The sequence below is a fragment of the Scyliorhinus torazame genome, chromosome 4 (genome assembly GCF_047496885.1).
Source record: "Scyliorhinus torazame isolate Kashiwa2021f chromosome 4, sScyTor2.1, whole genome shotgun sequence".
NCBI classification, from domain to species: domain Eukaryota; kingdom Metazoa; phylum Chordata; class Chondrichthyes; order Carcharhiniformes; family Scyliorhinidae; genus Scyliorhinus; species Scyliorhinus torazame.
Genome location: NC_092710.1, coordinates 251,516,615 through 251,541,562, shown reverse-complemented (window position 1 = coordinate 251,541,562; position 24,948 = coordinate 251,516,615). Strand labels below are relative to the sequence as shown.

The window sequence follows — 24,948 nt, the reverse complement described above, 5'->3', positions numbered from 1 at the left end:
CCAGCACGTGCTGGTGTCATCCCCGTGCATGCGCAGAGCGCTTCATTTCCGCACCGGGAATGACGGCCCGGTACAGCCTCCGTTACGGAAGGATAGAGTGCCCCCACGTCACAGGCCCGCCCGCGGATCGGTGGGCCCCGATTGCGGGCCAGGCCACCGTGGGGGCACCTCCTGGGGCCAGATTCCCCCTCGCCCCCCCAAGAACCCTGGAGCCCACCCGCGCGCCAGGTCCCGCCGGTAAGGCACCTACTCCAATTTACGCCGGCGGGACTGGCAAAAGACGGGCGGGACTTCGGCCCATCGCAGGCTGGAGAATTCGGGCAGCCCCAGCGCCCATTGAGTCGTGCCGGACCCCGCCATTCTCCGAGGTGGGCGGCGCGACTCAGACCGGGCTGATTTTTGGGGGGGCGGGCGAATCTGGAGGACGGCAGGGGCAGGATTCACGCCGACCCCCGGCGATTCTCCGACCCGGCGGGGGGGTCGGAGAATCCTGCCCCAGGTGTCATTAGAGCTTCTTCAGAGAGAGATTTCTACATGTTTGAGCCAGAGATGTTGAGACGCTTCTGAACCATCATGCTTTGGAGTATCCAAGGGAATAAATCTTGATGCTTAGCTTTGAAATTATAAGAATGTGGTCCCTCCAGCAGTTTGAGCTGCACAGGGCTTTCATTGCACTCAGATCCAGCCTGTCCCTTGCCTGGTAACAATAGTGCCAATTAAATGCCAATGCGTAGAACAGGGGTGTAACCAAGACATCTTGTTGCGATTAGAAAGGGGGGAAATGTTGGTGATTAAAAGCTCATGCTCAGCACACATCTTAAGCAAGAGGAGACTGTGGCTGTTACAAGTGCCAAACCTATTTCTTTCTGATGACCCCAGCCCATGTCCGGTGATCTTCAACAACTCTTGCATTGAAATCACCATGAATAATTAGCTTGTTTGACTATGGCACAGTAGCAATCAAGGAGTGGAGGTTGTCACAGACTTTATCTTTAGTTTCATCAAGGTTAGTCCTAACCCAGGACCCGGGTTCAATTCTGGCCTTGGATCACTGTCTATGTGGAGTTTGCACGTCCTCCCAAGGGTGTGCGTGGGTTTCCCCCGGGTGCTGTGGTTTCCTCCCACAGTCCAATGAGGTGCATGTTAAGTGAGTTGATCTTAGTGTCCAGGGATGTGCAGGTTAGGTTATGGGATTATGGGAAAGGGGGTCGGCATGGGCAGAGTACTCGTTCAAAGTGTAGACGCGATGGGCCAAATGGCCTACTTCTGCACTGTTGTGATTCTATGATCAAGTCATGAACATGCCAATCAGAGCTGCTTGCACGCTGCCTTGTTGGGGGAGGGGGGTTCAAGCGCCATCAAAGCATCATAAACAACCTCAGGAAGACAAGTAAACGTACTGTTGAAATCATTCGTGACAGCAAAACCTATGGCAACTTCACACCATTCTCCTTCCACAGCCACTCCATAAGAATGTGTAACCTGCACTGATTTCCTTGAGCTGACCGTCCACAGGTAGACATGTCTCATTGAGGGCAGCAATCTGGACTTTGTATCTAGCCAGCTCTCTACTGACAAAAGCAGTCCGTAAGTTCTTAAGATATAGGAGCAGACTTAGGCCATTTGGTGCATCGAGTCTGTTCCGCCATTCGATCATGGCTAATCTCATCCTGGCCTCAACTCCACCATTCTGCCCGTTCTCCATAACCCTTCAACGCATTACTAATCAAAAATCTTTCCAACTCCTCCTTAAATTTACTCACTATCCCAGGCTCCACCACACTCCAGGGTAGCGAATTCCACAGATCCACAACCCTTTGGGAGATGTTTCTCCTCAACACCGTTTTAAATTTGCTGCCCCTTATCCTAAGACTATGACCTCTTGTTCTAGAATGCCCCACAAGAACAGAGAACAGGCCCTTCGGCCCCCCAAGCCTGCGCCGATCACGTCCTATCTAGACCAACCTCCTGTATCCTTCTATACCCGTCTGTTCATGTATCTATCTAGATAAGTCTTAAAGGCTGCCTCAACCACCTCATTTGGCAGTGCACCCCAGGCCACCACCACTCTCTGTGTCAAAAACTTCCCCCCGTACATCTCCACTGAACCTTTCTCCCCTTACCTTGAACTTGTGCCCCCAATAATTGTAATTTCCACCCTGGGAAAAAGCCTCCAACTGTTCACCCTATCTATACCCCTCATAATTTTATAAACTTTTATCAGGTCGCCCCTCAGCCTCCGTCTCTCGCGGGTGAACAGACCCAGTTTATTCAATCTCTCCTCATAGCTAATACCCTCCATACAAGACAACATCCTGGGAAACCTTTTCTGCATTCTCTCCAAAACTTCCACATCCTTCTGGTAGTGTGGTGACCAGAATTGAATACAGTATTCCAAAAAGGCCGAACCAACGTTCCATGTAACTAACATAATTTGCGAAATTTTATACTCGTTGCCCCGTCCAATGAAGGAAAGCATGCCATATGCTTTCTTTACCAGCATTTCCATCTGTGCTGCCACTTTTAAGGGTCTGTGGACCTGCATGCCCAGATCTTTGTGTCTATGCTCCTGATGGTTCTGCCATTTATTTTATAGCTCCCACCTCAATTGGACCTACCAAAATGCATCACCTCGCATTTGCTCGGGTTAAATTCCATCTGCCATATCCCCCCTGCCCCCCAATTTTGCAGCCTATCAATATCCTGCTGTATTCTCTGATAATCTGCATCACTATTGCAACTCCACCAATCTTAGTATCATCCACAAATTTGCTAATCAGACCAGCTACGTTTTCTTCCAAGTCATTTATATGTATATTTTTTATATATTACAAACAACAAAGGTCCCAGTACTGATCCTTGCGTAACACCACTAGTTATGACCGCCATTCGGAAAAACACCCTTTCACTTCTACCCTCCCGTCTTCAATGGCCAAGCCAGTTCTGAATCCATCCAGCTAGTTCATCCCTGACCCCGTGTGATTTAATTTTTTGCACCAGCCTGCTACGAGGGACCTTATCAAATGCTTTACTAAAGTCCATGCAGACAACATCCACAGCCCTTCCCTTGTCAATCATTTTTGTCACGTCCTCAAAAAACTCAATTAAAATAGTGAGACATAACCTCCCTCGTACAAAACCATGCTATTTGTCCCTAATAAGACCATTCACTTCCAAATGTGCATAGAACCTATCTCTGAGAATCTTTTCCAACAATTTCACTATCACTGACGTCAAGCTCACTGGCTACCCTTCTTAAATAACGGGACAATATTGGCTATCCTCCAATCCTCTGGAACCTCACCTGTGGCCAATGAGGAAACAAACATTTCTGTTAGAGGCCCAGTGATTTCATCTCTCGTCTCCCTCAGTAATCTGGGATTGATGCCATCTGGCCTTGGGGATTTGTCTACCTTAATGCTTTTTAACACATCTAACACTTCCTGACTCGTAATAATGACTTGTTCTAAAGTGTTTACATATCCTTCTGAGATAACACCAATCAACGTGTCCCCCTCCTTTGTGAACACCGATACAAAGTACTCATTAAGGATCTCACCCACTTCTTTTGGTGCTACACATAATTTTCCTACTTTGTCCTTGAGTGGACCAACTCTTTCTCTAGCTACCCGCTTGTTTCTAATACATGTACAAAATGCCTTGGGATTCCCTTTAATCCTGTCTGTCAAGGACATTTCGTGACTCCTTTTTGCCCTCTTTTTAAACATTTTTTTAATAAATATATTTTATTGAAAACTTTTTCCAAACAAATTTTCCCTCTTACAAAGCAAACGTAACAATAAAGAAATTTTTAACAATACACAAATAACTAAACCCCATAATCTTTTGACATAAACTAAACTAAACCCACCCTCCTCCCCCTCCCCCCCGGGTTGCTGCTGCTGGTCATCTGTCTTCCCTCTAACGTTCCCCTAGGTAGTCGAGAAATGGCTGCCACCGCCTGGTGAACCCTTGAGCCGATCCTCTCAGGGCAAACTTTATTTGCTCCAGTTTAATGAACCCCGCCATATCGTTTACCCAGGCCTCCAGTCCGGGGGGTTTCGCCTCCTTCCACATGAGTAGGATCCTACGCCGGGCTACTAGGGACGCAAAGGCCACATGAGGCCTTTTCTGCCTCTTTCGCCTCCTGCACTCCCGGCTCATCCGCAACTCCAAATAGAGCTAGCCCCCAGCCTGGTTTGACCCGGGCCTTCACCACCTTCGAAATCACTCCCGTCACTCCCTTCCAATACCCCTCAAGTGCCGGGCACGCCCAAAACATATGTGCGTGGTTTGCCGGGCTCCCGCCGCACCTCCCACATTTGTCCTCCACTCCAAAGAACCTGCTCAATCTTGCTCCCGTTATGTGTGCTCTATGTAGCACCTTAAATTGAATCAGGCTAAGCCTGGCGCATGAGGAAGAGGAATTTACCCTGCTTAGGGCATCAGCCCACATACCCTCCTCTATCTCCTCCCCTAGTTCTTCTTCCCACTTTCCTTTTAGTTCGCCCACCAACTCCTCCCCCTCTTCCCTCATCTCTCGGTATATCTCTGACACCTTGCCCTCTCCGACCCACACCCCTGAAAGCACTCTGTCCTGAGTCCCCTGTGTCGGGAGCAGCGGAAATTCCCTCACCCGTTGTCTAGTAAACGCCCTCACCTGCATATATCTCAGGAGGTTTCCCCGGGGCAACTTATACTTTTCCTCCAATGCTCCCAAGCTCGCAAAAGTCCCATCTATAAATAAATCTCCCACCCTCCTAATTCCCAACTGGTGCCAGCTCTGAAATCCTCCATCCATTCTTCCTGGGGCGAACCTATGGTTGTTCCTAATTGGGGACCCCACCAGGGCACCCCGCACCCCTCTCTGTCGCCTCCACTGTCCCCAGATATTCAATGTTGCCGCCATCACCGGGTTTCGTGGTAAACTTTTTTGGCGAGAACGGTAGCGGCGCCGTCACCAGCGCCTCTAAACTCGTCCCTTCACAGGACTTTCTCTCCAGTCTTTTCCAAGCCGCTCCCTCACCCTCCATCATCCATTTACGTATCATTGCCACATTGGCGGCCCAATAGTAATCGCCCAAGTTCGGTAGTGCCAATCCTCCTCTGTCCCTACTACGCTGAAGGAACCCCCTCCTTATTCTCGGAACTTTCCCTGCCCACACAAAGCTCGTGATGCTCATGTCTATTTTATTGAAAAAGGTCTTAGTGATTAGTATAGGGAGACATTGAAATATAAATAAGAACCTCGGGAGGACCATCATCTTAATTGCCTGCACCCTGCCCGCCAGCGACAGAGGCTGCATGTCCCACCTCTTGAAGTCCTCCTCCATTTGTTCTACCAGCCGTGTCAGATTAAGTCTGTGCAAGGTTCCCCAGCTCCTAGCGATCTGAATCCCCAGGTATCGGAAGTTTCTTTCCACTTTCCTTAGAGGCAGGCCTTCTATCTCTCTACTCTGGTCCCCTGGATGTATCACAAATAATTCACTCTTCCCGATGTTTAGCCTATACCCCGAGAAATCCCCGAACTCCCTCAACATTCGCATAACCTCTATCATCCCCCCCGCTGGGTCCGACACGTATAACAATAGGTCATCTGCGTATAGCGAGACTCGGTGTTCTTCTCCCCCTCTAATCACCCCTCTCCATTTCCTGGAGTCTCTCAACGCCATGGCCAGAGGTTCAATTGCCAACGCGAACAACAATGGAGACAGCGGGCATCCCGGTCTTGTTCCCCTATATAGTCGGAAATACTCCGATCTTTGTCGACCCGTAACTACACTTGCCGATGGAGCCCCATAAAGAAGTTTGACCCAGCTAATAAACCCGTTCCTGAACCCAAACCTCCTTAACACTTCCCATAAATACTCCCACTCCAACCTATCAAATGCCTTCTCTGCATCCATTGCCACCACTATCTCTGCCTCCCCCTCCACTGAGGGCATCATTATCACCCCTAATAGTCGTCGCACGTTAACATTCAGTTGTCTCCCTTTTACGAACCCTGTCTGGTCTTCGTGCACCACCCCCGGGACACAGTCCTCTATCCTCAATGCCAGTACCTTTGCCAGCAATTTGGCGTCCACGTTCAATAATGAAATAGGTCTATAGGACCCGCACTGCAACGGATCTTTAACCCTCTTCAAAATTAGCGATATCGTCGCCTCCGACATTGTCGGGGGTAAAGTCCATCCTTCCCTGGCCTCATTGAACGTCCTCACCATCAACGGGGCCAACAAGTCCACATATTTTCTGTAAAATTCCACCGGGAACCTGTCTGGTCCCGGAGCCTTCCCTGCTTGCATGCTTCCCAGCCCCTTAATAACCTCGTCCACCCCAATCGGTGCCCCCAGGCCTACCACCTCCTGCTCCTCCACTTTCGGGAACCTCAATTGATCCAGGAACTGCCGCATCCCCTCCTCTCCCTCTGGGGGTTGAGACCTATACAGTCCCTCATAAAAGGTCTTGAACACCTCATTTATCTTTCCCGCTCTTCGCACCGTGTCTCCCTTTTCGTCTCCAATTCCTCCTATCTCCCTCACTGCTGTCCTCTTTCGCAATTGATGAGCCAGCAGGCGGCTAGCCTTTTCCCCATATTCATACCTCCTCCCCTGTGCCCTCCTCCACAGCACCTCCGCCTTTCTGGTGGTCAGAAGGTCAAACTCCGTCTGTAGTCGTCTCCTCTCCCTGTACAGTCCCTCCTCCGGGGTCTCTGCAAATTCCCTATCCACCCTTAAAATCTCCCCCAGTAATCTTTCCCTTTCCTTGGCCTCTGTTTTCCTTTTGTGGGCCCCAATGCAGATCAGCTCTCCTCTGACCACCGCTTTTAGTGCTTCCCATATCACTCCCACAGGGACCTCGCCGTCATCATTGACCTCCAGGTATCTCTCAATACACCCCCGCACTCTTGCACACACTCCCTCATCCGCCATCAATCCCACATCTAATCGCCAGAGTGCTCTCTGCTCCCCTTCCTCTCCTAATTCCAGGTCCACCCAATGTGGGGCATGGTCCGAAACCGCTATGGCTGAATACTCAGCTTCTTCCACCCTAGAGATCAACAACCTTCCCAAAACAAAAAAATCTACCTGGGAGTACACTTTATGGACATGGGAGAAGAAGGAGAACTCCCTAGCCCTAGGTCTAAGAAATCGCCATGGATCCACTCCCCCCATTTGGTCCATAAACCCCTTAAGCACCTTGGCCGCTGCCGGCCTTCTTCCAGTCCTTGAGCTGGATCTATCTAACCCTGGGTCCAGCACAGTATTAAAGTCCCCTCCTAAAATCAAGTTTCCTACCTCCAGGTCCGGTATACGCCCCAGCATCCGTCTCATAAATCCCGCATCGTCCCAGTTCGGGGCATATACATTAACCAACACGACCTCCATTCCCTCCAGCCTGCCACTCACCATTACGTATCTACCGCCGCTATCTGCTACGATGTTCTTTGCTTCAAATGCTACCCGTTTCCCCACCAAAATGGCCACCCCTCTCTTCTTTGCGTCTAGTCCTGAGTGGAACACCTGTCCGCCACCTTTAGGTGCATCTCTTGGAGCATAACCACGTCTGCCCTTAGTCCTTTCAAATGCGCGAGCACTCGGGCCCTTTTTATCGGTCCGTTCAGGCCTCTCACGTTCCACGTGATCAGCCTCTCTAGGGGGCTACCTGCCCCCCTCCCGTGTCGACCAGCCATTACCTTCTCTAGGCCAGTCCCATATCCCGCCTCCGCGCTCCCACTCGCTCCCCCAGCGTCGCATACCATCCCCGTCCACCCACTCTTTAGCCATTTCCTTTTGGATTTCCGCAGCAGCAACCCAGTTGTCCCCCCCCCCCGCTAGATCTCTTTCTAGCGTGATTGCTCCCCCCATATTACTTCCGTAAGTCAGCTGACTTCAACTGACCCCGGCTACTTCTGCTCACTCCTCGACCCCCCCCCCGTGTGGGGAACTCCCATCCGCCTTGCGCCTGTCTTCCCGCCATATTCTTTCTGGCGCGGGAACATCCCTTTACCTGACCCGCCTCTTGTGGCCCAGCTCCCTTTCCCCTCCCCTTCCCCTTCCTCATTCTCCATCTATGTCCCGTCTTTCCCCCCTCACCGGCGCCCACATTTCCCAATGTCTCCCCCCTTCCCAATTTACTTCCCAATTAACTTCAACCATAACATTAACAATAACATTTCCTGCAGCATTAGTCCCTCAGTTCCGATCCAATTTCTCCTCTTTGATAAAGGTCCATGCTTCGTCCGCCGTCTCGAAATAATGGTGTCTCTCCTGATACGTGACCCATAGTCTTGCCGGCTGCAGCATCCCGAACTTCACCTTCTTTTTATGCAACACCTCCTTGGCTCGGTTAAAACTCGCCCTCCTTCTCGCCACCTCCGCACTCCAATCCTGGTACACCCGTACTACTGCATTCTCCCATCTGCTACTCCGCACCTTTTTAGCCCATCTCAGGACCTCTTCTCTATCCTTAAGGCGGTGAAATCGCACGATTATCGCCCTGGGTGGTTCTCCCGCTTTTGGTCTTCTCGCCGGGATCCGATGTGCCCACTCCCCCTCCAAGGGGCCCGTAGGGGCCTCAGCACCCATCAGTGAGCTCAGCATCGTAGTTGCATAAGCTCCACAGTCCACTCCTTCCACACCCTCAGGAAGACCCAGTATCCGAAGGTTCTTCCTTCGCGCTCCGTTTTCTAGGGCCTCGATCCTTTCAGTACACTTTTTATGAAGTGCCTCGTGCGTCTGTGTCTTAACCGCCAGGCCCAGGATCTCATCCTCATTATCCGTCACCTTCTGCTCCACCACGCGGAGCTCTGTCTCCTGGGTCTTTTGTGTCTCCTTGAGCCCCTCAATTGCCTGTAGCATCAGGGTCAGCACCTCCCTCTTCAGCAGCTCCACGCACCGTCTCAAAAATGCATCCTGCTCGGGCCCCCATGTCGCCTGCGCTTTCTCCGCCGCCATCTTGTGCTTCTCCCTTTCTGTCTCTTTGGTCGACGATTCCTCGCGCTGCAGCCGCCGCCGCCGGTTTTTTCCTCCTTCGTTGGGGGGGGGGGGGGGGGGGGGGGGGGGGACACACACTCCCTTCTCACTCACCCCACACCGGGTTGCGTCGCCCAAAAATTTCCCGTTGGGGCTCTTAAAAGAGCCCGAAGGTCCGTCGGAGCTGGAGCCGCCGAAACGTGCGGCTAGCAAGGCATCACCGCAACCGGAAGTCCCTTTTTGCCCTCTTAACTCCCTGTTTGAGCTTTTTTCTACTTTCCCTGTATTCATCAAGTGCTTCATCTGTTTTTAGTTGCATAGACCTCATGTATGCATCCTTTTTCTTTTTGACTAGACGCAAAATTTCCTTGGTCATTCACGTTACTGAGTCCTGCCTTTCTTGTCTTTCCTTTTCATCGGCACATGCCTGTCCTGCACTCCCATCAACTGTTCCTTAAAAGACTCCCACATGTCAAATGTGGATTTACCCTCAAACAGCCTCTCCAACAACCTCCAAATCATGCCTAACCTGTTATGTGGTTAGTCTTCCCCCAATTTAGCACCTTAACCCTAGGACAACACTCGTCCTTTTCCAGGAGTATCCAAAAGCTAACGGAATTGAGGTCACTGTTCGCCAAAGTTCCCCACTGCAACTTTGATGACCTGGCCGGGCTCGTCCCCTAGTACTAGGTCCCATTTAGCCCCCTCTCTAATCGGACTATCCACATAGTGTTCCAAAAAACCTTCCTGGACTTAACAAATTCCTCAGCATCCGGACCCCTAACGCAAAGGGCTTTCCAGCCAATATGAGGAAAATTAAAGTCTCCCACTACAACAACCCTGTTATTCTACATCTATCCAGAATCTTCCTACATCTCTGTTTTTCAACTTTCCGTGGGCTGTTCGGAGGCCTGTAGTACACCCCCATCATTGTGACTGCCCCCTTCCTGTTTCTGAGCTCTACCCACAGTGCCTCGTTACATGATTCTTCCAAGGTGTCCTCCCACTGAACAGCTGTAATATGTTCTCTAACCAGCATTTCAACTACCACCTCTTTTACCTTCCCCTCTGTCTTGCCTAAAACACCTGTATCCTGGAATATTTAGCTGCCAGTCCCATTCCTTTTTCAACCAAGTCTCTGTTACAGCAACCACATCCAAGTTCCGCGCGTGAATCAAGGCTCTAGGTTCATCTGTCTTACCTGTTATGCTCCGTGCATTGAAGCAGATACACTCCAGACTTCCAGGCCCACTGAGTTCGACCTCCCCCAGTCTGCTATTCCTCTTAGCCAGCCTGGTCCTGGTACCATGCTCATCCCCAGTCTCTACACTTGCTGGCTTACTGTTCTGATTCCCAACCCCCTGCCACATCAGTTTAAACCCATCTGAATACTAGCAAACCTCTCAGCCAGGATATTGGTGCCCCTCCAGTTCAGGTGTAAACTGTCCTTCATGCACAGGCCCCACCTTCCCTGGAAGACATCCAAATGATCTAAAAAACTGAAAAACTGAGATTACTACTCTAGAGGTGCTGCTTTTTAATCTTCCACCCAACTCCCTAAATTGCCTTGCAGGACTCTTTCTACCTATGTTATTCATGCCAATGTGGACAATGACCTCTGTCTGTTTTCCCTCCCATTTTAGGATGCTTTGTACCCACTCGGAGACATCCAGGATTCTGGCATCAGGGAGGCCAACAACCATCCTGGAGTCCCTTTCGCTGCCACCTATCTTTGCCCCTGACTACTGAATCCCCTACCACTATTGCTTTGCTACGCTTTGTACCCCCGTCTGTGCAGTAGGGCTAACCGCGATGCCTTCGCTCTAGCCACTGCTGTCCCCTGATGGATCTTCCCCCTCATTACTATCCAAAATGGCATACTTGTTAGATAGGGGGACAGCCATAGGGGACCGCTGCACTGACTGCCTACCCATCTGGTGGTCCCCCACCTATTTTCATGTACCATCCAAAAACTAAATACTAGTTAGGCCCCTAATAAAAATTTACAGCTGCTGCTTTCACGAATAGGCCCACAAAAATTAATATGTCTCCTGGTTAGTATAGGTTGGAATAAAATGTTAAATCTACCTTGCTACCCTCCAGCAAGTGTGAGAAGAGAAAAAAACTCTTACCATCTAAAATGTACTCTAAATCTACTCTGGTAAGCCTAGGAATGAAATGAATGAAATGAAATGAAAATTGCTTATTGTCACAAGTAGGCTTCAAATGAAGTTACTGTGAAAAGCCCCTAGTCGCCACATTCCGGCGCCTGTTCGGGGAGGCTGTTACGGGAATTGAACTGCTGGCCTGCCTTGGTCTGCTTACAAAGCCAGCGATTTAGCCCTGTGCTAAACAGCCCCTAGGGTTAAGGGCACGAGTTATCTGATTTATAGAGAACCAATCAGGAGCCACTCTCCCTTTTGAAAGTCTGACATCTGCAGAAGGGTTACCTGATGCTCAATTTAAACACTTGCCGGTCCGACCTCCGGACACTGCTCCCGCAATTCCCGGTTGCTCCTGAGGTTCCTGTAACAGTAGGTTCCCATGCGATACGGTCCACACTCCACGTTTACTTTATCCATAAATTTTATCATCTTGTATACCTCAATTTTATTCCCCTCATTCTTTTAAACTTGAGAGAGTATAAGCCTAAACTGTTCAATCTCTCTTCATACCACAAACCCCATATCTCTAGAATCAACCTAGTGAACCTTCTCTGAATTGCCTCCAATGCCACTTTATCTTTCCTCAAATAAGGGGACCAAAGGTGTGCACAATACTCCCGGTGTAGTCTCGTCAATGCCTTGTATAGTTGCAACAAAACTTCCTTACCTTTATATTCAATTCCTTTAGCTATAAATGCCAAGTTCTTTCAGGTCTGTCAGCTGCGCTGTTGTTGATGAGGTTCACATGTTCCATGCTTTCTTTTTTGAGATTTACTGACAACCATATTGATGGATCCCTGCCAAATGTGGCCTGCTAGTCAGGAAGATAAAGCAGACAATGTTTTGCGCATTTTTTCTCGCTCCTTTAGCCTGATTAGTGAGGTGAGCAGTGTGGTCTTGAAAGGGGCTGCTCAGTGGCTCGGGGGGCTGCCGAGTTCCACTTCTGATTTGTTAAGCAACCTATGTCTTGAGCTGCCATTTTGCAGGTTCACCGCTGCAGCTCTCACATGTTGCGATGTTACTCACCCATCGACACTTGAGCCAGATCAATAATGACCGACAAATAATCAAAAAATGAAAACTTGGATCACATTGAGGGAATGTTATGCATCACCAATCTCTGTCCTTGTCCTGACTTACCTTGGTCCAGTGGAAAAATGTGTCTAGACAGCTGGAGATATATTTAGATGCAATGGGTGATCAGGACATCTTGTGCATCTTGTCAAGGTATACACCTTCCACAACATAATGCTGAGCCTTCTTCAAGATGATCAGCCCTTTGAATAATCTATTCCTTACATTCTGCCAGAATCAGTCTTTGTATACCAGGATAGACAAATCCCTAAGCTGCTGAGGGTGGCTGACCCAACAGCTACTCATGCCTGGTTTTCCCATCCTTTTGAAGTGTGTGGCTCACATGCTAACAACTACTTGAAGCCACAGGTGAGAACTGGGTGAAGGTGAGGACCAATACAGGATGAGCCACTCCAAATAATGTCTCGGTGTAAGAAATGGCTAACAAGGCCTGTGAGACTTGCGACCCCTCATCTAGTAAAATCGCTTTGATAGCAATAAACACCACAAGTCGTTTGAAGATAAAGATTCACATTCACAGTAAGTGCATCCTACAACAGCTGGTGTGGTACTACCACAGTACTAAGTGGGAAAAAAGTAACCTAAAATTGGCATCCATGAAGCAATGTAGGCCTTCATCATCTGAACTGTACATCAGCACAACTTCCAACATTATAACCTGCCACATTCTTTACTTCATCACTAATCAGTGGATAGAGCCGCATTTAGCATGCACTATAGAAGCAGCAGCACCAGACAAAGTATCTAACCCTAGCATGTCAAAGTATTTGCATTAACCTTTTGTTTTTACCTGAACAATGAGGCCTTTAGAGTCAACCATCCATATCTTAGCAAGAGCTTGCTGCCGAGGTATCTCTTCCTTCTCCATTGCCATCACAATGAGATTTGCTATCCCCATGGCAGCCTAAATTAGGAGCAAGATGGGGCAAAAAACACCAGATTTTATAATGTTGAAACTTACTTTCTCTTAGCTAAAATGCAAGACAGCATTACAACTATAGCTTTTTAAATAGCTTTGTAATGTAACTGTTTAAATTACTGTCGCTTTTTAAATGGTTTCCTCTTCTTCCAATTGATTACTTCTGTTTTGTTACCGGTGTGGTAGGTAACATGTGCTACACAAACTTGGTTAGTGATGAGGTCTTCGGAATCTCGATGAAGAAGACTCAAACTCGTCCAGTAGTAACAAAGGGTTTATTGAGTAATAATAATAATAATTGCATGAGTTCTTTACTTTAACTTTAAGATACTAGTGATAAGGTTAACAAGATCCAACTACGGTAACTATACGTAACTCCACTAGCCATCTGAACTAGTCTGCTATTGCTCTGGTCACAGTGCACCCAAGAGAGAGAGAGAGCCCCAATGTGGCTGCCTTTTATACCCCTGTTGGTCTGGCCCTCTAGTGATCATGTGGTGCTACTGATTGCACATTAACCCCTTGTGTACATGCACATATAGAGATCACTACAACTTCTTGACATGCAATGCACCATTCCGAGTGGACAAAATGAATGGCAAATTGCTACAATAACTCCACTCCAAAACCACTACCTGTTGATTACAAAATCTTTGTTCATTCACTGTGGAAAAATGCTTCCTTCATAAACTCAAGATTGTGGCATAGCTGAAATTATGGTCTCAAGGTGTGAATTTTTGGTACAAAACTGCACCACATAAAATGCTGTACAGTATGGTGGCGATCCAGCAGACTACATTTCCTTCATGATGATCGACTGTCGTAACTATTATTTTAATTCTATTATTCTGAGTTCCAATTTGATGAGAAGACAAATTTCTTGCAGTTTGATTGGTACAAGTACTTTGCGATTAATATGTTAGAAATGTTCTTGGACTTTGGTGAGTAAATTTGCCGATGACACTAAAGTCGGTGGAGTTGTGGACATTGCGGAAGGATGTTACAATTTACAGAGGGACATAGATAAGCTGCAGCGCTGGGCTGAGAGGTGGCAAATGGAGTTTAATGCAGAAAAGTGTGAGGTGATTCATTTTGGAAGGAATAATAGGAAGACAGAGTACTGGGCTAATGGTAAGATTCTTGGTAGTGTGGATGAGCAGAGAGATCTCGGTGTCCATCTACATAGATCCCTGAAAGTTGCCACCCAGGTTGAGAGGGTTGTTAAGAAGGCGTACAGTGTGTTAGCTTTTATTGGTAGAGGGATTGAGTTTCGGAGCCATGAGGTCATGTTGCAGCTGTACAAAACCCTGGTGCGGCCGCATTTGGAGTATTGCACGCAATTCTGGTCGCCGCATTATAGGAAGGATGTGGAAGCATTGGAAAGGGTGCAGAGGAGATTTACCAGAATGTTGCCTGGAATGGATGGAAGATCTTATGAAAGAAGGCTGAGGGACTTGAGGCTGTTTTCGTTAGAGAGAAGAAGGTTAAGAGGTGACTTAATTGAGGCATACAAGATGATCAGAGGATTAGATAGGGTGGACAGTGAGAGCCTTTTTCCTCGGATGGTGATGTCTAGCACATGGGAACATAGCATTAAATTGAGGGGACAGATGTCAGAGGTAGGTTCTTTACTCAGAGAGTAGTAAGGGCGTGGAATGCCCTGCCTGCAACAGTAGTGCACTCGCCAACACTAAGGGCATTTAAATGGTCACTGGATAGACATATGGACGCTAAGGGAATAGCGTAGATGGGCTTTAGAGTGGTTTCACAGGTCGGCGCAACATCGAGGGCCAAAGGGCCTGTACTACGCTGTAATGTTCTATGTTCTATGTTCAACAGATTTCAAATCAAGCCATATTTGATTTGGATCAGTCGTATTAATATTCGAATGTCAGGATACGAAAGACCAATAACTATTGCAATGTTTCACGGTTTTCATTCACCCAAGTACAACAGGGGTGGGTGTTCATGGTGATTACAGACATGTATCAATAGCACATTTCTATTATTTTGATGATCTTTGAAAAGGAACTTTACTTTGAAGCTAGAGTTCACAATCTTGGCATTCGCCTCTCTTAACGTGTGAAAATTTCAATTTTAAACATTCTGAAAAAGACTTAAATACAATGCTTTAAGTCAAGTGGCAATGTAGGGAAAGCAGTAATGGGACAGCAAGCTATGGCAGGAATTAAATTTACCAAACAACATTTTTAAATGCTTTAAAAAATTATAAACAGTACATTGAACCAATTCGCCAGTCAGTCAGCCCATTTTGTCTGTGCCAACTTCACCTTTTAAAAGATCTTAATCATGAATAATGAAACGTCAAATAAAATATGAAAAGTTAATTGAGGTTGCTAGCTACTGATTGTCACCTGCTGACTTACCTCGCCAGCACCTTGAAATAAGAACTTGTGATCTGACAATTTGTTCCTCGTGATGCGCAAAGCTGCCAGCAGACCTGCAACTGCCACTGCAGCCGTTCCTAAACAGACATATATCTATTAATAACCATACCATGTAAATATCCAAACAATTCAATTTAAAGTGCATGCAAGCTAATCAAGGTGTACATTTATTAGTACAATGCTTCAATTGAATTAGGTATTGTTATATTTTTAGAGATTAACTGAAACGGCTTTAAAAACATATAAATAATTCATCTAACTAGCAGATATGAGCAATGCAAATCGTAGATGTCCAATGAAACTCACCTTTTGCAGATTTTAATTATTCAGAACTTATATAAATCTTTGCTATCTTTGCATTTCATATCACTAAAACACATTGTAATTAGAAGCTTCCAATATTTAAAGCAGTATATTTAATCCCATTCAAATACCTACAAAAGTCCAAATTTAACAAAAGGCTCATGTTACCCAATTAATAATACTGAGGGGGCAGCATGGTAGCACATGTGGATAGCACTGTGTTGATTCCCCGCTGGTTCGCTCTGCACGTTCTCCCCGTGTCTGCGGCGGTTTCCTCCGGGTGCTCCGGTTTCCTCCCACAGTCCAAAGACGTGCAGGTTAGGTGGATTGGCCGTGCTAAATTGCCCTTAGTGTCCAAAAAGGTTAGGAGGGGTTATTGGGTTACGGGAATAGGGTGGAAGTGAGGGTTTAAGTGGGTTGGTGCAGACTTAATGGGCCGAATGGCCTCCCTATGTTCTCCTGAAATTTGCACTCAAGCTTTTGTTCAATTCATTTTGAAAACTAACCGAGAAACAATTGTGAAATGCCAAAGGAAATATTCCTTCACTACGATAGTGACTAGCATGGATGCATTTTGAAAATCATGGTCAATTAACATGCTCATGCAAGTGTCACAATGAAAATGAGTGAGCGTGCAAGATTTGAGTAATTGCTCTGGATAAAAACATTGTATGCAAATCCAGATATTTGAAATAAGCTGAGACTTTCAAGTACCTACATTTTAAGTGTACTTTCAAGTGCCTACTGTTTAAGTGGACATGAGAAAGTTACTGAAACAAATATTATTTGAAATGTTTTCGGCAAGTAATTTGAGCAAATTGTGGTGAAACAATGATACAATGCCAGTGGTCAGATTGTGTCAGGATGATGGGCTACTGTCATTATAACAAACATTTATAATGGGAAAAGATTGTCATGTGTGAGAAAGTGTGAAAACAGCAATACGATTTTGGAGACAGGATGCACATGTAGACACAAGAATGTTTTTTTAATAATATGGCTAAATATAGTTAGATTCAGTTGCCAGAGAAGTGGCTTTTCATCACAATAACAGTTGAAAACAAGTAAACGCACCAGGAAGACAATAGTTCATTTGGAAAAGCCCTTTTGAATCTCTCTAAATCTAGGATTCTCAACTGTTTTACTTGAGGTCCTTCTTTTGGTGGCCAGATTTTCAAATGTCCAAACTAGGACGCATTGTAAAGCCTTGGGATGAGAATCCATAAGGGACATGTTTGACGACCGGACTTTGACAGTAGCCTGGGAGAGGGACAGTTAATGGTAGGAGGTCATGTGATGACATCTCCGGAATATGTCCGGCCAGAGGTGCCAACCCTATTAAGACACCCAATTATTGAAGATAAGTTATGTTTATTTATTCATTTACGGGATGTGGGCGTCGCTGGTTAGACCATCATTTATTGCCCATCCCTAGTTACCCTTCAGAAGATGGTGGTGAGTTGCCTTTTTGAACCCCTGCAGTCTCAAAGGTGTAGGTACATCCACAGTGCTGTTAGGGAGGGAGTTCCAAGATTTTGCTCCAGCGACAGTGAAGGAACGGCGATATATTTCCAAGTCAGTGGTGAGTGACTTGGAGGGAAACCTCCAAGTGTTGGGGTTCAAGTGTTGGCTGTTCTTGTCCTTCTAGGTGGTAGCAGTCGTGGGTTTGCAAGGTGCCTTCCAAGGAACCTTGGTGAGTTACTGCAATGCATCTTGTGGATAATACATATGGCTTCCACTGTTCGTCAGTGGAAGGTTTGAACGCGTGTGAAATGGGGAACAATCAAGTGGCTTCCTTTATCCTGGATAATTTTGAGTCTTGAGTGTTGTTGGAGCTGCACTCACCGGGGGGGGGGGGGGGGGGGGGTTAGGAGGTGTGTTACTTACCATAGGATTCCTAGCCTTTGACCTGCTCTAGTAGCCACAGTATTAATATGGCTAGTCCAGTTCAGTTTCTGATCAATGGTAAGCCCAGGATATTGATTGTGGGGGATGCAACAATGGTACTTGTGTGGGGCAAATGTAACTTGCCACTTGTCAGCCCAAGCCTGGATGTTGTCCAGGTCTTGCTGAATTTGGACATGGACTGCTTCATTATCTGAGGAGTCGTGAATGGTACTGAACATTGTGCAATTATCTGCGAACATCCCCACTTCTGACCTTATGATGGAAGAGCAGTCATCGATGAAGCAGCTGAAGATGGTTGGACCTAGGATGCTACCCTGAGGAATCCCTGCAATGACATCCTGGAGCTGAGATGATTGACCTCCAACCACCACAACCATCTTCCTTTGTGCCAGGTATAACTCCAACCAGCAAAGTTTTCGACCCTTGATTCACACTGACTACAGTGTTTTTAGGGCTCCTTGATGCCATACTCAGTCAAATGCTGACTTGACACCAAGGGCAGTCACTCTCACCTCACCTCTGGCATTCAGCTCTTTTGTCCATGTTTGTGCCAAGGCTGTAATGAAGTGAGGAGTGAGTGACCCTGGCGCAACCCAAACTGAGCGTTCGTGGGTTATTGCTGAGTAAGAACCGCTTGATAGCGCAGTTAGTGACTCGTTTCATCACTTTGCTGATGGAGCGTAGATGGGCGGCACGGTAGCACAGTGGTTAGCACTGTTGCTTCACAGCACCAGCTTTGATTCCCGGCTTGGGACACTGTCTGTACGGAGTCTGCACGTTCCCCCCGTGTCTGTGTGGGTTTCCTCCAGGTGCTCCGGTTTCCTCCCACAAGTCTCGAAAGACGTGCTTGTTAGGTGAATTTGACATTCTGTATTCTCCCTCAGTGTACCCAAATAGGTGATGCAGTGTGGCGACTAGGGGATTTTCACAGTAACTTCATTGCAACGTTAATGTAAGCCTACTTGTGACACTAATAAAGATTATTATTAGATTAATAGGACGATAATTGGATTTGTCCTGTTTCTTGTGTACAGGACACACCTGGGTAATTTTCCACATTGCCGGGTTGTAGCTGTATTGGAACAACTTGGCTAGGGTTGCGACAAGATCTGGAGCAGAAGTCTTCAGTACTATTGCCAGAATACTGTAGGGCCCATAGACATTGCAGTATCCAGTGTCTTCAGCCGTTTCTTGATATCACATGGAACAAATCGTATTGGCTGAAATCTGTGATGCTGGGGATCCCTGGAGGAGATCGAGATGGATTATCGGCACTTCTGACTGAAGATTGTTGCAAAGGCCTCAGCCTGGTCTTTTTCACATACGCGCTGGGCTCATCCATCATTGAGATGTGACTACTTGTGGAGCCTCCTCCGGTGAGTTGTTTCATTGTTCACCACCATTCACGGCTGGGTGTGGCAGGACTGCAGAGCTCAGATCTGATGCTTTCATTGTGGAATCGCATAGCTCTATTACTTGTTCCTTATGCGGTTTGGCGTACAGGTCGTCCTGCATTGTAGCTTTGCCAGGTTGACACTTAATTTTCCATTTGTCTGGTGTTGCTCCTGGAATGCTCTCCTGTACTCTTCACTGAACCAGGGTTGATTCCCTGGCTTGGTGGTAATGGAAGAGTGGGGGAATATGGTGGGCCATGAGGTTGCAGATTGTGCTGGAGTACAATCCTGCTGATGGCCCAAAGTGCCTCCTGGATGCCCAGCACTATGGTGGTAGTGCCATGCAATGCAATGGAGCATATCCTCAATATGAAGACGGGTCTTCGACTCCATAAGGTTCCCTCACTGTTGCAGTCCCAGTCTAGCAGCTACATCCTTTAGGACCAGCCAGCTCGGTCTGTAATGGTACTATCAAGCCACTCTTGGTGATGGACATTAACGTCCGCCACCCAGAGCATAGTCTGCGCCCTTTACACCCTCAGTGCTTCCTCCAAGTGGTGTTGAATAGGGGGAATACTGATTCATCGGCTGATGGTGGCAGGCACGTGGTAATCCTTGGACATGTTTAACCTTTGTTGAGTCCAGAGTTGATTATATACCACTGTGCCGCCACCTCTGTCATTCTGATGTGACAGGACATACCCAGGAATAGTGTCTGAAATTCTGTGAGTATTACTATGTCAGGTTGTTGCTTAGAGCTGAGACAGCTCCACCAACTTTGGCACAACCCCCCAGATGTTAGAAAGGAGGACTTTGCAGGGTCAACAGGTTCCATGGTCAATGTCAGGTGATCCATCCGGTTTTATTCCTTTATTGTGTTTTTGTAGCAGTCGAATACAACCGAAGGACATTAGTGAACCCAGATGGGTTTGATGAAAATCGACAATGGTTTCATTAGACTTTTAATTCCAGATATTTTATTGAGTTTAAATTCCATCACCTGCCATGATGGGATTCGAACCCGAGTCCCCAGATCATTATCCTGGGTCTCTGGATTACTAGTCCAATGACAATGCCACTACGCCACCGCTTCCCCGATTGCCAAATGAACCACAGAGTTTTGTTTCAATGATATTTTTCCCTCTTTTTTATTGATCTATGTCAAGGCTTCACTTCCCACACGATTCCAGCCAGAATCCTCTACTCTGCTCTAACTTCATTGTGCAATGCACGAAGACCAGCTCCATTTGGATCCTGAGATCACCATTGCAGATGTCAGAGCAGCCTTCTCGAAGGTCAACCCACGGAAAGCCACTGACTCAGATTGGGTACCCGGACGAGCACTCAGGTCTTGAGCGGATCAGCTGCCGGGGGTATTCGCAGACATGTTCAACCTCTCTTTACAACAATCTAACGTCTCTATTTGTTTGAAGAAGACGATCATCATCCCTGTACCAAAGAAAAGCCAAGCAATATGCCTTAATGGCTATCGTTCAGTGGCTCTGACATCCATCATTAAGAAGTGCTTCAAAAGGTTAGTCATGGCACATATCAACTCCAGCCTCCCGGATCGCCTTGATCCGCTACAGTTCACCTACCGCTGCAACAGGTCCACAGCAGACGCCATCTCTCTGGCCCTGCACTCAACCCGAAAACACTTAGATAACAAGGACACCTATGTCAGACTCCTATTTATTGACTACAGCTCAGCCTTCAACACCATTATTCCTGCTCATTTCCAAAACTCCATGGCCTGGTCCTCAGCTCCTCCCTCTGTGACTGGACCCTGAACTTCCTAACCCACAGGCCACAATCAGTAAAGATAGGCAACAACACATCCTCCACGATCATCCTCCACACCAGTGCCCCAGAAGGCTCTGTCCTCAGCCACCTACTATACTCTTTATACACCCATGACTCTGTGGCCAAATTCCCCTCCAACTCGATTTTCAAATTTGCTGATGACACCACAGTATTTGGTTGGATCTCGAACAATGACGAGACAGAGTACAGGAATGAGATAGAGAATCTGGTGAACTGGTGTGATAACAATAATCTCTCCCTCAATGCCAACAAAACTAAGGAGATTGTCATCGACTTCAGGAAGCATAGTGGAGAACATGCCCCTGTCTACATCAATGGGAATGAAGTAGAAAGGGTCGAGAGCTTAAAGTTTTTAGGTGTCCAGATCACCAACAACCTGTCCTGGTCCCTCCATGCCGACATTATAGTTAAGAAAGCCCACCAATGACTATTTTCTCAGAAGACTAAGGAAATTTGGCATGTCAGCTACGACTCTCACCAACTTTTACAGATGCACCATAGAAAGCATTCTTTCTGGATATATCACAGCTTGGTATGGATCCTGCTCTGCTCAAGACCGCTGGGAACAACAAAAGGTCGTGAATGTAGCCCAGTCCATCACGCAAACCAGCCTCCCACCTATTGATTCTGTCTACAATTCCCGCTGCCTCGGAAAGGCAGCCAGCATAATTAAGGACCCCACGCACCCCGGACATACTCTCTTCCATCTTCTTCCGTCAGGACAAAGATACGAAAGTTTGAGGTCACGTACTAACCGACTCAAGAACAGCTTCTTCCCTAATGCCATCAGACTTTTGAATGGACCTACCTCATATTAAGTCGATCTTTTCTCTACACCTTGCTATAACTGTAACATTACATTCTGCAGTCTCTCCTTCCTTCCCTATGTACGGTATGCATTTTTGTACAGCATGCAAGAAACAATACTTTTCATTGTATACTAATACATGAGACAATAATAAATCAAATCAAATTTAAAAGTGTGGTTTATTTTCATTTACACACTGGGTTGAAAGAATAGATGTTTTTATTCAAAAGCTGAATTTTAAACTCAGAAATGCACCCAAAGTATGGGAGATTCTGTTTGCACATGGAGGATTTGGAAGGAAAGTATGTGAACTTTCAATGAGAAGCTTGGTGAAGCTTTTGCTCAAGCAAACTTTCCTTCCACCTTTTTCAACACTGATTGGTGGTTTACCGATGTACACAGTTGACTACCTCATCAAGTACAGCTTGTGGTTGACTGAGACCACTGTCCATCACGGACTGATTTCCTCCTGGCTCTAGATTTTTGTGCTGGAGATTTCCAGTGCAACTGCTTAATGGTTGGTGAATGGGCAGCATTACAATTTCATGCATACAGTGCAGCACAGCGCAATAGGCTATTTTGGGTTTGCTGACAGTAAGTGGAATGTAAGAGGTGGGTTAGAGGGGACTCAGGGGCGCTGAAAATGGACATTTGAGAAATTTGGACAAAACTTTGGAAAACTGGATGTTTAGTGAAAATCTAGGGGCTGGATTCTCCGGACCCCGACACAGAAAGCGCGGCCGGCGCCGGTTCGCCGATTCTCCGGGCACCGAAAAGTGGCATCGCCGGGGAGTACTCCGCGCTGCCGGGAGCCATTGCCAGAAGCCCGGTCCGACATTCTCCGCCTCCGACCGGCCGAAGTCCCGACGGCGTGGAACTAACCTGGTCCAACCGGTCGGGATGCTCGCGTGATGGCTGCGGACTCAGTCCGTGGTCGCCCTGGTCAGGGGCGGGCGGATTGGAGTCCAGGGGGGCCTTATAGGCGGCCGAGGAATGATTGTGCAGGGTTTGAGGGTCGGACCCGCGGCCTATCGGAGGGTCTCCTTTGTGGGTCTACCTCCGCGGTCTGAGTCCATCATGGAGGACGGTGCGGCCACTGGAGGACGCCGTCGTGCGCCTGCATGGCCTCTGACCCGGAAGTGCAGGGGCCCGTATCTGCAGCAAAAGCTGCGAGATTTACTCCGGCTTCCTGCTAGCCCCCTGCAGGGCTAGGAATTCGAGTCCCTTTAATCCAGGATTTCCAGGAGTAAATCTCCACCGTTTTGACGCTGGCGTGGGGACATTGTCCCAAAAGCAGAGAATCCAGCCCCAGGACTGTCTCAGCAAAATAAGGTCCTGTCGTCATCCCAGCCTCATCTCCTTTGTGATAAAAAATTCACAGACCCTAGTAAAACACATGTATTTTATTGTACAAAAGTGGTTATGTGAATTGTGGATTTTATTCGGTGAAAATGTTGTTGCTGCTAAACAGTAACTGTCAAGCAGTGGTGGTATCTCCAACAAGGTGGCATGCATGTCATGCTCAAAGTGTGTGTGTGTTTGTGCATGCGCGCACGCCTGTGTGGGCACGGCAGAGTGGCAGGTGCCTGATAAAATGCCATTTCTTTGCTGGACCCCATGATTATGAGTCTCGAGGCCAAACAGCGATTTCCGGTTCCTCAAGTCCTGCGAAGGTCCGGAGGCTAAAGTGCTACTGTGCCGCTGTCAATCAGTGACTAGGGGCTGGAAGGAAATACTCCGTGTGCTGAATTCAGTAACTTTGAGGATTTGCATTACATTAACATTAAAGTGTCAGAGAAGTGGAAATAGTGATCCACTGGCATTTCCATGGGCCTTTAGGGCAGAACCATGCAGATTAATATTACAAAGTGGAGGGCAGTCGGGGGCACCACAACCTGCCATAACTCAAGGCGGGTGGGTTAAACAGACAGCTAACGTCTCTTCCGTCCATCACCAGGAAGGAAGTCTCGCCCTCGAGTGCTGTCGGCCGATCTAATTGGCCAGCAGCTCCATCAGTCCGGACAGCGCGAAGAGCGCCTCAATGGGCATGGCGAGAAATGCAATGATCAAGCAGCAGCAGGCTCATGGATTCCTGGAAACAAGTCAGTCCGGAGTCTTAGGCAGTAAGGGTTCGAACATGTTAGAGAGGAGGCAGGTAGGAAGAGGATGGGTTAACATTCCAACGTAGGGGGCTGCTCCTCTCACAATCCAAAAAAGGCAGCCCCTGAAGGTAGAACACTCGTCTTCCATCCCACCCTTTCAAAATTTATGTCATAAAAAATTTGGCTGCCCACTACCATCTGACTGCCCACATCAACTGTTTTGTGGCGTGGGCAGCATATTATTGGGGTCGATTGGTATGGGTGGCATGGTGGCACTGTGATTAGTAGTGCTGCCTCACAACACCAGGTACCTGGGTTCGATTCCAGGCTCAGGTGACTGGTCTGTATGGAGTTTGCACTTTCTCCCAGTGTGTGCGTGGGTTTCCTCCGGGTGCTCCATTTCCTCCCACAGTCCAAAGATGTGCAGGTTAGGTGGATTGGCCATTCTAAATTGCCCCTTAGTGCCCAAAGGTTAGGTGGGGTTATTGGTACGGGGTGGGGGAGTGAGACTAGGTAGGATGCTCTTTCGGAAGGTCAGTGCGGACTCGATGGGCTGAATGGCTCCCTTCTGCACTGTAGGGATTTTGTAAGGATTCTAATTAAGCCTTGATTAAGTCTTCTCAAATATGACCGACAAGCTTCAATTTCAGCATTTGTCAACTCACCATATTATGATGGTGAACTTGGGGTAGGTGGGAAGGTGGTGGGGTGCCACCTATTATACAGAAAACACACCTGGCGGGGGTACATATAATGCGTTCTCTGGTTGAGAATCCCTGCTCTAAACTAGCTCTGCAGCTTGGGTCACCAGCAAATGGAATCATTTATTGACCCCTCAGTCATTTATTATTTACCAGTAGTGTAGAGAATAAAAGTTCTCACAAAAGATGCCCATAAACAAAACTGATTATTTTAAACTCTATTTACTTTATACTTTGAATGGCAGAATTAATTTACAATGTAGTACATTTCTCTAAATTCAAAGTTACATAATTTGGATAATCTGTCAATTTGATTTTCTTTCCCTCTTAACTAAAATAGTCTTTT

At 47.3% G+C, this 24,948-nt stretch overlaps 1 protein-coding gene across 4 annotated transcripts in view; it reads right to left on the bottom strand.

Annotated features, from left to right (window-relative positions):
• Positions 1-24,948, bottom strand: part of LOC140410879 (NADP-dependent malic enzyme-like) — a 955,016-nt gene that overhangs the window by 177,427 nt on the left and 752,641 nt on the right. For all 4 annotated transcript variants that reach the window (XM_072499644.1, XM_072499640.1, XM_072499642.1 and 1 more), the window contains 2 exons: positions 15,542-15,639; positions 13,026-13,139 (listed from right to left, as the gene is read on the bottom strand). In XM_072499644.1, coding sequence (XP_072355745.1) covers positions 13,026-13,139; positions 15,542-15,639 — 212 coding nt within the window. The remainder of the gene's footprint in view (positions 1-13,025; positions 13,140-15,541; positions 15,640-24,948) is intronic.